Source organism: Numida meleagris, chromosome 9 (assembly GCF_002078875.1).
Source record: "Numida meleagris isolate 19003 breed g44 Domestic line chromosome 9, NumMel1.0, whole genome shotgun sequence".
In the NCBI taxonomy this organism is placed as follows: domain Eukaryota; kingdom Metazoa; phylum Chordata; class Aves; order Galliformes; family Numididae; genus Numida; species Numida meleagris.
The window spans coordinates 20,046,705-20,060,835 of NC_034417.1; the positions used below are offsets into that span (position 1 = coordinate 20,046,705).

General features: G+C 47.3%; 2 protein-coding genes across 10 annotated transcripts in view; one reads left to right on the forward strand and one right to left on the reverse strand.

The window, feature by feature from the left end:
• MAP1A (microtubule associated protein 1A) overlaps nucleotides 1–8,293 on the reverse strand; it is a 53,415-nt gene extending 45,122 nt beyond the window's left edge. The window contains exons 1-2 of one of the 2 annotated variants that reach the window (XM_021407098.1): nucleotides 7,996–8,293; nucleotides 4,377–4,478 (exon numbers count right to left, since the gene is read on the reverse strand). In XM_021407098.1, coding sequence (XP_021262773.1) covers nucleotides 4,377–4,478; nucleotides 7,996–8,155 — 262 coding nt within the window. In that variant the 5' untranslated portion in view covers nucleotides 8,156–8,293. Of the gene's footprint in view, nucleotides 1–936; nucleotides 1,010–4,376; nucleotides 4,479–7,995 lie in introns of those variants that run through there. The other variant, XM_021407100.1, reaches the window with a different exon arrangement.
• The window catches only part of TP53BP1 (tumor protein p53 binding protein 1), a 41,878-nt gene continuing 36,219 nt past the window's right edge, over nucleotides 8,473–14,131 (forward strand). Inside the window, exons 1-7 of one of the 8 annotated variants that reach the window (XM_021407109.1) lie at nucleotides 8,473–8,616; nucleotides 8,881–9,530; nucleotides 10,514–10,645; nucleotides 10,791–10,875; nucleotides 10,964–11,084; nucleotides 11,527–11,623; nucleotides 12,337–12,971. In XM_021407109.1, coding sequence (XP_021262784.1) covers nucleotides 12,870–12,971 — 102 coding nt within the window. In that variant the 5' untranslated portion in view covers nucleotides 8,473–8,616; nucleotides 8,881–9,530; nucleotides 10,514–10,645; ... (2 more) ...; nucleotides 11,527–11,623; nucleotides 12,337–12,869. The remainder of the gene's footprint in view (nucleotides 8,617–8,880; nucleotides 9,531–10,513; nucleotides 10,646–10,790; nucleotides 10,876–10,963; nucleotides 11,085–11,526; nucleotides 11,624–12,336; nucleotides 12,972–14,131) is intronic. The other 7 variants (XM_021407114.1, XM_021407108.1, XM_021407115.1 and 4 more) reach the window with 7 other exon arrangements.

Consider the following 14,131-nt stretch of genomic DNA (forward strand, 5'->3'; position numbering starts at 1 on the left):
ACTACTGTAATGAAGTGAGAAACTGCAAATTGAAAAGCCTTGGACTATTCTGTTAAGTAGACTACTTTACTTATATTCTATTACCGTTTTCCATCTAATAGAATTTCTTGCTGGTGATGTCAAACTTTAGTGGTTGCCAGAAGTTTGTAGAGAAGCCTTTTGCATTAAATAGACAGTCGTGAACCATTCTGGCTTTACAGTAATTGCTGTGTGCCAGTGACTTTTTCCTCAATACAAGCATCAACAATTACAGGACTGATATTCTGATATTAATGTACATACTTCCAAATGGTTTTATTCTCCAGAGATACTGCCAAGCATACCAGCATGGAGAAGATACACATACCTCACACATTCAAGGCTTTCAAGTAGCATAAAATCATGAAAACATCAACTGGGAGGGATTCTAGAAGATCTCTCGTACAGCCTCCTGCTCAGAAAGGAGGAAAAAAGAGTTGCAGCCACTCTTCCCTACACCAGGAAGGAGAACACATGAGCAGCAAAGAGCTAAGCAATTCTACTGCTTAAAGTTCTCCAGTGCTATTTATCTGCATTTGAATAAGAATGGCAGACACACATCTTCAGGTGGCTGTTACAAGATACTCAGCAATAGATTTGCAGAGAGTTGCAACAAATTAAAAAATACAGAAAAGTTGCTCAAACGGAAGCAGCATAACTAAAAGAGCATTTAACACAGCAGAGTATTGCCTGATGGTATACACTGAGTGCAGTAAAGACAGTTCCCAGGCTGCGTTTACAGATTTTCTAGGTTCATATCAGTTGTGACCCGCAATTTCTGATTTTACCACTCTAACACTGTAACGTGATGGAAAACAGAGCAGTAACAGCACAGTAGCAAAGCCCCAGGCTACAGCAGGCAAGGATTTGCTATGGCAGCAGCCATAGACCCAGAAACAAAGGAAAGAAACTGCTCACCTTTAGAAGACCTCAAGCACGCACAGACCTCCAGCAAAACACCCTTGCTTCCCCTGCCAACCCTTAAATGAGGGACTGGAAAGGGGTGGACCCTGGCTCCAGTGGACCCTGGCTCACTCAGTGCATTGCTTGCACCTGAGCTGCCCTGGGCTGGCCCTGCCTTCCCCCCAGGTGCTCCATCACTGCTTCAGGCCATGACTCAGCAGTTCTGCTACAGCCATCATTCCCATATTCTCCTCCTAACTGTAACATAACCATAGTTTCTTGCTGACAGTCACCAGGAGAAGTCTGTATATGCTCAAGATCCACCACCCATAATTAAATCCTGCAGTTACCGCCTAACTCTTCAGTTTTCTGGCCTTTCAATATTCACCTTCAGCTGCATTATCTCCAGCAGCAATCTTGAGCTGTGTGGATTGTCATCATTCTCTCGAGCTCTAGACAGTTGCTTAATACATTTTCAGCTGTGGCTATTATCCTCACACTTGCTCCTTTTGGCTCAATATTCTTAAGCCCATGAATGGATCCCTCTGAGGGATCACCTTGCTGCATTTGAAATTGCACGCTTACTGAATTATCGACAGGAATGTGCAACTTTCTAGTTTGATGCAACTCCAAACACCATCTCCCTGGCTGTTCTTGCCTTATACGCTGGCAGCAGACCATATGCCAGCTGCACACACTTGCCAGAAATCCAGTAGCCACCTATGGCAACCAGTCCAGGCCAGAATATCTCACCTCTCTACCACCAACAGCTTCACCACATGAGAGGAAGGAACAGCTGAAGGCCAAACACCTGTCTCCCTTCCCACGTGACTACTACAGCAAGACAAGTTGTGCAGAGGTAGTACAAATGTGTTGTCCTGTACAAAATTCTGCAGATGAGCACTGATGGAGAGGGGCTCTAAGAATGCATGGAATAATATCTAGTACCACGTTAAGCTGCAGGCCTCCAATTCAGCATCAGAAGTATCTACAGACAATTTCAACTTGCTCAGTGAAATCAGACAAGTGGAGCTGACTTTGCACTAAGACTCACACCAGGCTGTTGAATATGATCCTGATTCTTAGTGATACCACAATACCCAAAAGCAGCACAGCAGAGATTTAATTACTATTACCCACTGCTAGCAGGGAGTTCAACAGCTCTAAGTTTTGCTGTCTTTTCCCAGGGAAAAGGCATTTGGCCACCACCAACTTCTCTCCTCCATTCTTCTCAACCAGAAGGCTTCCAAAGCTGCTGAACTACCAGAGACGTCGTACATTTGTTACACGAACGTCCTGCACATCTACCAGATAACAAGCAGATCCTTCAGGAAGACTTGCCCACAAAAGCACACTGACATCATCCTGAAGAACAAAATTTCCTTTGTTCACCAGGCCCACACGAAACAAATAAAGCGTGTAGGCAAGGTCTGCTATGGGTCCAGATACTTATCTGTTTGGGGATAGCTGTGTAAACAGAAGGAGTAAGTTGGGACAGAAAAAAACAGCCTTTAGAGAAATTGTTGCCTGTTCTGTTTCAGCTTACCAAAAATATTGGCAGTTCCTGCCTACATTGTAACTAACCCATCTCAGCTACAAAAGCGCTATTCATACTAAGTGTGCCAGGAATTCGTGCCAAAACATTACTGCTACGGTGTGCAGGGGCAAAGCCGCTTTCCTCTGATTAGTTTATTCAATTTGATAGAAAACAGTTTGTTTGGAATATCGCTTTTGAAGGAATAACAGTAACTGCACTTCAATACATTCAATATTTTCAGTTATAGGGGAAAACCATCATAGAAATGTATTGTCTGAACTGTATCATACTACAGGGCTTCACTCCTCAGTGGAAATGGTCATCTCAGAACTCATCACTTTATTTTTGAAGCCACGTTTGCAGAGGTGTTTTTACATATGAATGTTTCCTTTAGACAACTTAAATTCTTCAGTCAGGACTCAGCATTAGTACCCCGAATGACTTCTGATTATCAAACCTGTCTCACTACTCATGTCATCCTCTAAGGTTTAAGAAGCTATGCTTCTGTTGAGCAGCATGAACCTTGCTGAACTCAACCAGCAACTTGTCTCCACTAAAGGAGATGACTATTTACAGCACAACTTCTATCTGCCCATTCCTCTTGGTAACTTCTGCATACTAAGATCTTGCTCCTTAGTCTATGGCCAATAGAATTCTTTAAACAGACTTCAGGGACTTTGACTTCCAAAATGCTTTGGCAGGTAGACTAAATCATTTACCTATGTTTGCTGACCCTGTCAGAGAACCCACTCTCTACAACCACCTGAAAGGAGGTTGTGGCAAGGTGGGGGTCCTCCTCTGCTCCCAGGTAACTAGCGACAGGTCTAGAGAGAATGGCCTCAAGTTGCACCAGGGAAGGTTCCAGCTGGACATTAGGAAAAATGTATTCTCTTAAGAGTAGCCAGACATTGGAACAGGTTGCTCAGAGAAGTGGTGGATTCACTGTCCCTGGAGCTGTTTAAGGAAAGGGAAGAAGTACTACTCAGAGATATGGTTTACTGGACAGTATTGGTGGTAGGTGGATGATTGGACTAGATGATCTCAGAGGTCTTTTCCAACCTTAATGATTCTAAGAAATCCAATACATTTGAAAAGCAGGATTTTTATTTGCAGGAACAGTGGTGACTATTCTCAGGTGGACACCAGTTCTGTACTTTATTATAGTTTTACTGATTTGATCAGCAGAATTTACAGCTGGTTGATAGGCCTGTGATTCCCTGGATCCCTCCTGAAACCTTCTTTATAGACTGGCATTGCATTTACCACCCCTTGCTCTGCAGGAAAGAGAAAAGTTTTAAGTGAGAGGATACAAGTTGCTAATATTAATCCAGATACTTCAACCCTGAGGTAAGAATTCTGAGTGAATGTTCCACTCTAATAAGGTATCGTGAGTGTATTTGTACCATAACTTCTACCATAGTTGCTTCCAATTCAGACAGATCTTCGACTATGTATAGGTTGATAAGTTTAATACACAGCATTATAATCCTCATAAATAAAAAAATCAGTAAATATATACTGCTTTGCAAGGAGGGAGACTTTCCTTCTTCATATTAATAAGTGTAACAGGTAAGCTAAAGAGACTTCCCAGTCAGTGGCAAGTGTGAGAAGAGTTTAGGTTCCCAATTCCACAGTTACCTACTAAGAGGATAGTTTTCCCATCTGGAAAATGCATTCAGAAGGTCTGTAGGCTTTTACATGGCGCATGCTTCTATTCTCAGTAGTCATTTTAAGTTAAATTCCTTGCATCCAACAGATCCTTCAGATTGTTTTTCTTCTTTAGCGTTTGTCTACAGAATCCTGGGCAAACAACTCGTTACATGAATTTGACATGCTAAATCAGAACCAGCTTTATTCTACATCTTTTCAAATATGAAATAAAAAATAAAAGTTAATGCTGATAAGCTAAAAAACTGACCTTTGACTTCTGAAGAAAACTGAGCCAGGTGCCGGGTTACAAAGTGTCGCAGCTGCTGATTCAGATCACAGGACAAAGGGTTAATATTCCAGGAGCGAATTCCTGCCCAACAGAAAAAAGAATAGCGAGTTGTCATTACAGTAACTCCAGAAAGGGAAGTGGAGACAGAAGTTAACAGAGCACAAGGGAAGCAGCAATGGTCTTCCGAAAGAAGATGGTTAACCCTGAGAAAAAGTCTTAAAAAGCAAAAGGCCCTAAGTTGTTTCCCTTCCATAAAACACCTACTCCTGAAGTACATGTATTAAGCAACTCTTTTTACAGCCTAGGTTTCACATGAGTGAAACAGAAGAACTATAAAGGATAACGGCTAAATTGCTCTAGTTCATAGTTTAACTCGTTACACTATGTTAGCTTTACATCTTCTGTATTATCCAGCACTGGTCACTAACAGAGATGGGCTACTGGGCAGTTAAAGTGGTAAACAGCTCAGACACGTCAGCTTCTGTGCTCTTACAACTTAAGCATCCTTCAAGTCACAACCCCCCCCCCCCAACTCCCTCTGCCTAATCACGCCCTCAAAGCCCCTGATCCTACTGAGACCCTTTGAGTTTGTTCTTTAATCTACATAATCTTTGTAAGCTAATCGCCTTCATATCACAGTAGGAAACAGTGTCTGCTCCCAGAGCAAGTGGCACTATGCCATGCTAGGAAGTCACCTTTAGATCTCAGCATTAGCAGCTGTACGTTCTGGATGACATGAAGCACCACAGATGAGAACTTCACAGGCTAATAAGGAGCAACCTCTTCTAGGTGGTGTGATACTACGTTGTGGTGCCACGAACCATAATGGAATGACACCATGAATCACTATGCTGGCCTCTTATGCCACTGGCTGCAGAAGCACAGCTGATGAAGGCCACTACCACAGACTTCTAAGAATTAAACAGAACAAGGATCTCAGCCCTGGTATTTATTTTTAAGGTCCTTGCTGAGAGTCATTCCGCCATATTCTGAAGACATGTCCTCTCTTACATAAAAAAGATAATGTTCTACTCCTTGTGTGCCACATGTCTGCCTTTTTTGGGAGTGAAGCATGCTGACTTTTCACAGAGATACTGCTCCCAGTTACTGCAGTTCTGGTTCTCCAGCACAGTAATTTAATGTTGCACAAGAGCATCTGAAGGCTGCTGGTAGAAAACATTATCTTCTAGGATACAAGCTCCAACATTCAACACAGAAGCGGGATAGAATCATGTAGTCATTGCACTGCAGTTCAGTAGTCTCAAGAATTCACAGCAACTCAAAAAAATGTTTGTCTTAGGATCTTTTTCCTGATGACAGCTGAAACCATAGAGTAATACAGCCACACAGCGGAGTATACAAAACAAACAAACACACATTAAGCCCTCTGAACATTAGGAAAACTTACCATCACCTTCAGTGTCACAGAACATCTATTTATTTCAGACTGGGCATAGGATAGGAACAAGTAAAACGCACAATAAAACAACAACGCAACAGAAAGGAAAAAGATGAAAAGACTGTTTTCCTATGAAATGCTCTTGGAAAGCATGATGGATTAAATCAATGTCCAGTATAAGTGCCTCTTATGCAGCGCTTGTGAGCATTCTCACCTGAACAGGGCAAGGTGGCATGCTGCAGGACACATCCTGCTGACTCTAGCTGCTGTGTCAGAGTCCTGGTGTCCTACTGCAGCAACTGATGCTATTTGAGGCACTGCTACTTCCTCCAGAATGCAGAAAGATATACTCTTTCAGAGCAAGGAAAAATGAAATTCTCATTTCACTCATTATTGCCACAATTTATTCAATGTTTTTTTCCCCTCCCGGCAGTCTAAAATCACTCCTAACCTATCCCCTCTTGCCTCAATTTCAATTTATGCCACTGCACAACAACCAGAACAATGTCCTTGCTGATTAGCATCCTGTCTCCTGATGCAGGAGTGCAGACTACACCATAACAAGGTTTCTAAAGGTGCATACTTTCCACACATGCACAGTTTGGGTAACGTACCATGGGACTCACCAGTTTCCCATCTCTTTCCTTATATCCTTGTAATATTTTTTGGTTTTGATTTCCTGCCGAGATAACTGGGTTTTAAGATTTGGCATTTTCTTCTTATACCATATCCAGACTTTCAAATATTGTTTCAGAACAGGACAAAAGTTACACAGGAACAGAAGAAGCAGACCAGTATTTGTTGGACGTCATTTTAGAATAGGTATTCAAGTATTCCACAGACACCGTGACACTGCATAAGAAGCAGTAAGTGTGGGAACAAGCAGGTTTCTGCAGTGTCCTATATGCACTCTTCAATTTCTCTGAATCAAGCTATAAGAAGAAAACAGGGAAAGTACACTTTCCGGTTCAGCCTGAGCAAGGGATATGTTCATTTACTCTTCAAGAACCTCCTCCTGGTTGGATTTGTGCAGGCAGGGCACAACAGCCAGAAGAACAAAGGCAAATCAACAACTGTTTTATTCTTAAAATAAATAAATAAATACAAATCTAGATGCATAGCATGCAACGTTTTGGACCGGTTTTGCTTGCCATCAAGCAGCTGCTGCTAGCGGATGCTCACCCATGTGTAAATGGCTCTAAGGCCGAAAGTGTCTGCACCCGGCAGGACTCGGGAGGTGTCTGGCAGACAGCTAACTGCAGAATGGTGCGTGTGCTGTGGCATTTACAATCTGCACTGCAAAATTTGCATTTATTTTTCCTGGTATTTAAAACCAACGTATCTTGGAAATGAGTGAGAAGGGGGAGAAGCGCATACAATCTTTCTGGGGTATTACTTCATTTTTACAGGTGCAGGACACTGCTTATTAGAACAGGACACCGTCTCTCCCAGCTTTGAGGTGCTGATGTCGCGATAATCTGTCCTTTAGGAACCATCAGAAACCACCACGAAGCAGCAGCCTCCGCCCCATCCCTTTCAATAATACCACCTCCCCTATACAGAGACCGACCTCTGCCAGGGGCCCTGGGCGCTGCCCCAGCATGGAAAGCACAGCAGAGAGCAGCAGAGCACCACGCGGCCACGCCGAGCTCCGCACCGTCCCCGGGCAGCAGGGCTCGGCTGTGCTCTGTCCTCTCGCAGGTCTCGGTTCCGCGAGGCGCCCCGCAGCCCGCCCCCCGCCCGCCCCTGCCCCTCGCACTGCGGTAAGCTGCCCGCAAGGCGAAGCCCATTAGCCAAAGTTTGGGCAAGATGGGAATGAGACCCGACATACAGATCCTCAAGTAAGGTGGAAATCCAGGGAAAATGTGCAGAACGGAAGGAAAAAAAAAAAAAAAGAAAAGAAAAAAAAAGAAAAGCCGCTTGTGGTCCGAACGTCCGCAGTCCGCAGCGTTCCGGAGTGCCGCGGCCGCGAGCTCCCTCCGCCCCCGAGCTACAGTGCTCGGGTCCGCGCCGCGCCGCCCCGCCGTAACGGAGCAATCCCGCCCGCGCCGGCCCCGCCACGCGGATTCCATTCCACCCCCTGCGCACCGCACCCGGGCCGGGGACACCGCCCCTCCGGGCGGAGGGCGAAGCTCTGCGGCGGCGCCGCAGGGGATGGCGGACACCGGCACCGCGCGGCCCGCGGGCACCGCTCCTCACCGCGCTCCAGGGCGCCGCGCAGCGCCCCGCGCTCCGGCTCCGTCCCGACCTCCCCGATCACCACCAGCAGCGCGTGCCTCCGCGCCTCCCGGCAGCGCGGTCCGCCCGGCAGCCAGGGCGCTGCCGTCTCCATAGCGACCGGCCCGGCCGTCGTCTCCATGGTAACGCGACGGCCGCTGCTGCAGCGCGCCGCGACTGGCGCACGGCTTTAAAGCGCCCCGAGCTCCTCCCCGGTTGGCTGGGTTGCCGCGCGGCGCTGCGCTACTGCGGCGAACGGAGGCGTGGCCTCAGGGGCGCGGCTCTGAGGCGGCACCGAGGGGGCACCGAGGGCCCGCCGGGTGGGGAGGCGCGCGGTCGCGTCTCGGGCTCTTGTCCTGTGCTCTTGTCCCGTGCCGAGCCCAGCCCAGCCCACGCGGCGGAGCCTCGGCTCTGGAGGCGCTGGTTCCTTGCAGGCCCGGGTGCTTTCCCACGGGCCGCGCGCAGCCGGCTGCCTGCAGGCGCGGAGCGGTCGCTGCCGAAGGGCGTTGGGACGCCGGGCCGGGCCGGGCCGGGTGCGGCCGTGCTCCGTTCGCTTGCGCGCTCAGGTGCTGAATCGGGAGCCGAACTCACGACATTATCAGGGTAATCCTGGGGACAGTTTAGTTTACATCGTTGGTCTGACTGGGAGAGGGTCACACAAATGTAAAACTCCACAGGGAATTTTTGATACCTGCTGCTGGGTTACCGTAATATCCACAGTATCACCACAGAAGGCAGCAGTGCTAAGGGATGCTCAAGCTTGCCATCAGCAGTTGCGTTCCTTCTTTCTTCTCTGTCCCTCCAGGGTAAGCAGAACAGTGAGGTCTTCATCTCTTCTTGGTGGTTCTTTTCTCTGTTCTATTACAGACAAGTGTGTTGGTACATGAGATCTAGATTCCAGAAACATGAGATAGAAGAAGAAAGCCTCTGATTTTGCCTGCTTCTCATGTAGAACAGTGGCTGTGAGCAGTCCTGCTGCGTCGATGGGGGCTGTTGACATCCCAGGCAAGAGGGAGGGCTGCAGGGTGGGTTTGTGGCTGTGTCTCAGCAGCGTGTTCTGGCCAGCCACAGCTCTGGAGTGTTTGGTGCAGTGTGTGGAACAATTGAGCAAGCAGAGTGTGAAATTTCTGCACGCTGAACAGGTGAGAAGCACCAGAAAGCAGTTTCAGGTAGAAAAGCCCATGTCTCCTCTGACAAAGAGATGGAAATACACCTTGTGCTAGTGTGGCTGAGTGGAGAAGCAAGACCGTTGTTGCAAAACAAGATTCAAGTCAATAATAATCTGCAGTGTTTCCTAAAGCAACACCAGGTTATGCCCCCTGCAGTCTGCAAGATTTCCACAGAACTGAGCTGCAGCAAAGGAGGCTGGTGGTCAGACAGCTGTGGTCCTGTGCTGCTGTGTGACCCGGCGAGCCTGCCCTGGGGGCACAGCCAAACCTCCGAAGGTTCAGAGGGTGGCGTCCTGGCAGGCGTATGCGAATCTGACAATCTGTACCGTCACAAGCCTCTGTGAGAAGGTAATTGGGGAAAAATAAAGCCAAGTACAGAAATAGGGGAAAACCCATAATTATTTCTGTGGACTAGTACAGATGTTACCAGCTTGCAGAATTTTCTCAAACTGAGATCTTTGCTCAAAAGGTTCTCATGCTCTCAACAGATAAACTAGGGGATGATGCAAGAGGTCTTTTTTCACACTAAAATGCAGCGACACAGCTGGCCATGATCTGTAATATATAATCTTATAAACAGAGTTAGTGCATCAAAATGGAATAATTTATTTTCTGTGTGTTGTAACTTGCTTAACAGTGTTAATTTCATTGTCTCAAAGGACTACATGGAAGCAGGTAAATATGTAAATAAAGATACAAACCTGCAAATAAACACCCAGAGTACAATAAATTCTATCTTGAAAGTAAGACTTGAAAGTATGATCACGAAGGGCAAATATGAAGCTACAAGATTTTCAGAGATTTTTATACCAGCCTCCTGTTTTCAGGTGATTCAATCCTATAGTTGCTGCTTATTTTTGACATGGTAGCTTTCCAGAGCTGCAGCTTTTCTCTGCAGTGCAGAGAGGCTCCTCCAGCTGGCTCTCTGCCACGGGAAAAGCAATGGAGGCACGCAGACCAGGAGTGAAAGCTTAAAGAGAATACTGAGGCATGGTCCTGTACCGGAGCAGTGAGAATCTCTTGGGAGTACTGTTTACAACTAAGAGCCATATTTTATAATGTGATCCATTTGTATTCTTTAGCAAATTATAGCATTGTGACATTTCTGTTGTTTTCTGATGTGATCGGATCTCTCTACTATCACAATAGAAATGATATGGCTGTGCAGCCATACTGCTGTTACATTTCATCAGTCCTAGCATCAGGCAGTGAAAGGAGGGATATATTACCTGAGAGGTTCTTCCTTATTTCTGTAATTCCACAGTTTAGATACATCTAATAGATCTGTGGAGAGATTAATGCGCAGGTTTCTGCTTTCATGTGCCCCACAGTCACTGGCACTCCTATAAAGTACCACAAGCTGCCTGAGCTGAATGCCAACATCATGGATCCTGACAAGCATCAGGTGCTGGCAGAATGAGAGACAACAAAAGGAGGAGTGTCTTTGAACAGTAGAATCACGGGTAAATGGCCATTATAAAAAGGGATCTAAAGACTAGGCTCAAAATAGCATAAATAGAATCTAAGTAATATCAAGGAGAGAACGATCTATACAATGTCAGTTTCTCAGTCCTTCTGCCTGGAATGATGATTTTCTGTGCTCCCTAGCTAAGAGTGTCCATGCGGATAAAATTATTTCTGGGAACCAGAGATCTATGGCAGTATCTGAATAAGGCTGATGTCTTTAACCAAGGTAAATTATAATTTCATTTTGGGTGAGATCTTTCTAAGTAGCAGAAAAAAATAGGTGGCTTCTTAAAGGGACTTTGTTCTTTGTTCAGGCCCTGATCTCACCTGCAGGAATCACAGCTATCCTTGGAACAGAAAAGCCCAGCTTCGATAACGGTTTCTTGTTGGGATGGAGCTGTGTTGCCATTTGTACTATAACTTCCAGGATATGTTGTAAGATACAGAAAGAGAATCAGAGGGCTAAACCTTTCTGATTTTTGCTTCTCTTCAGCACTGGGGTTGATTTATCAGAGCAGTACTCCTTTTCCTCCCACTTTTGTCTTCTGAAGGCTTTGCAAGATGCTAAATGTCTCCTACGAAACACGGATCAACTGCATCATTGATCAAAATTAGGATCTAACTGCCTGTGAAATTATCATTGTAGTATTCGTTGTGACATTTCTTGTGATCCTGTGCTTTAGGATTTAAATACATGTTTATTAGACCTACAAAGGTACCAAACTGGACAGATGAGCAATCCTACTTTGAAGCCAAAGTGATTTTAATCCATTTAATATTAATTACAAATATTAATAAAAGAGGAAGTAAAATATATTTAAAATAAATTTAGGAATATGTGGCTAAAATGAAGTTTAACCAAGAAATCTGTCTGCAGGAGTGGGCATTGCCGTGAGCTAAGGAAGCAGTCCTCAGGCCTGTTGCCTATCGCAAGTACATGAAGGGAAGTGGAGCCCTCTTTCACGTCTTGAAAGGTAAAACTAGAAAATTCACTGTTTAAATGTATTTATCCTACAGCGCAGCTCACAGTAAGGTGTCGAAATCTTGCAGTCATGTATCCATTTGTGCATTAATGTTTAAAACTGCCCTCATTTTTCTTTAAAGTTGGATAGAAACATAGTGTCATATGTTACTCATCGGTGAGGTCACTGGAAGTTCGGGAAGCGTCTTCTCAGCGGGCAGCAAGCGCATCGATGTCAGCAGGGCACCCTCTAGGGGCCATTGTGTTTTTTTGTTTTGTTTTTGTTACACTATTCTGAAAATGATTGAACAAAAAACAAATGCCAGGTTAATAATAATTATTAATTAAGCCCTGGCATGAACCCAGAGTGCTGGATAGTGCTGCTGCGAGCTGGTATGAGCCTAAAGGTGAGACAGCTGAAAACGACCCGAGAAGGAACTCTTGGCTGCTGCCATGCCCTTTGGGGCTGGGATGAGCATCAACTGTGTTTGCTCTCCCTGGCTGAGTAGGATGTGGCTTCCTGGGATGACAGAGTCCAAACTGGCCTATGCACTCGTCTCTTTCCCTTTCTCACCACATTCCCGTATAAATTGATCAGAAAGCCCACAACCTGTTAGCTGTTTAGTTGTTGTTGACTGACTAGGGTACTTCTGCCTAGGAAACAGAGTCCCAGACTCTGGCAGGGATACAGTGCGCAATGTACAATGTCATACGCTGTGTTTTCAGAGTCTGTACGCTGTGAACTGACCCCAGATCTAGAACTGAATCATCTCTTCTAGAAGCAATTCTCCCGCACGCCTGAATGCCTCCAGGGATCGTTCCTCTGTCAGCTGCGCTCCTGAGTCAGCACTAAGTCGCCTGTACGCGCGGGCTTGCAGAAACTCACCGAATCTCCACAAGGGGGCATTGTGGAGATGGGGGCACGCTCTTGGTCACCCGCCGAGGCAATAATCAAGGATGCTGCTGTGCCTCAGCGCGTCCTCCAGACCCGTGCGGGAGAACACATGGCCCGTACAGGAGCTTCGCTGGGCCTCGGCTGCGAGCACGGGTAGACCTCTGGGTGCTGCGCCGGCTCTCACTCTTCGGAGAGCCACCCAGAGAAACAGAGCCTGGCCCTTCTCTTGCAATCCGAGAGAGAACACAGATACAGAGCTGAGGGCCGAGGCGGCTGACCAGACCCCACCCTGCCCGGCCCGGCCCCGCGCGCCCCGACCCCGAGGAGCAGCGCGGGCGGGGCCCAGCGCGTTGCCGCCCGCCTGATGTCAGCGGGGCGGGCCCGGCCGGGGGTGGGGAAGCGGCTCGGGCGCCCCCGCCTCAGCCCGAAGAGGCGGTGCCGCCTGCAGGCTCCCGGCTGCGAGCAGGTAAGGACGGCCGGGGAGGCGCCGCGGCCTCTTCTTTCCGCCGCCCCGCGCGTCCGCTCCGTCCCTTCTGCTCCGCCCGACGGAGGCCTGGCCGGGAGGCGGCTGGGGCAGTTCTGCCGCTCGATCACCCCTCGGCGGAGCGCGGCGCTGCGCCCGTCCTGCCCGGGAGCTCCGTCTGCGGCCCTCAGCTCGGCCGGCTCCGCGCGGGCGGGCCTCGGCGCGCAGTGGGGCTGCCCGGGGCGCAGCTCCTTCGCGGGGAGAGCGAGGAGGGCGCTGCGCGGTGGTGGCAGCGGCGGCCCGGGGTGTGCGGGGGATGGCGGTGCCTCGGGTCAGCTGTAGTCATAAGCAGTGACAGCTCTTTCCAGATAGCTCTAGGCGCTTTCCATTGTGTGAAGCGCATCGGCTCGTGGTTTCCTCGGAGTCTGTAGCATTCTTATTTGCCGCTGGACTCGGACCCTGGGATTGCTGAGTGCTATGCAGCATTTGCTCCCACATCAGAGCGGAGGATAATGTGCACAGACACCAGCCAGGCCATTGTGATGTTTCTCCCATATGAATTGTAACAACTGTGAAAATACATAGTACTTCAACCTAAATTTTCAAAGGCAGGTAGCACCTTTACTCCTTCGCTAAGTTAAGGTATCTTGTTGGGTACCTTAGTTTATCTATCTAACTCTCACTTGAAGTCGGGGTCTAGTATTTGGTGTTCTCCGTGTGAATACTGTGCTCAGGTCAGGTTAAGAGTGGAGGCTGCACTGGGATGGAGAAGCAGATTCACAGTGAAAGAAACGAGGGCGAGGACCAGGAGACCTGGTTCTCATTTCCCATCCCCATTAGTAGACTACGTTAGAAAGGAGTGTTCAGAAAACAACAACAAAAAGATAGCTTCCACTTTCCATTGCAAATTCTTTAAGATGCAAGAAATTCGGAGAAAATACTCCAAATATGAAAAATCAGACAGCCTTCATAACTTAAGTCTTGTGTTGGATGTGTTTCGTTTGAAGGGAAAATAAGCTCTTTTATCCTCATCCTTAGATGAAGGTGGCCACACCCTGCTCATAATTTATGGTAAGGCTCAGGAAAAAAAAATGCAATCTGCAAACTGAGGGGGAGTGTTTAGATCAAAGATACATATATTGTAGAGAAAGCAGGTTGCTTTT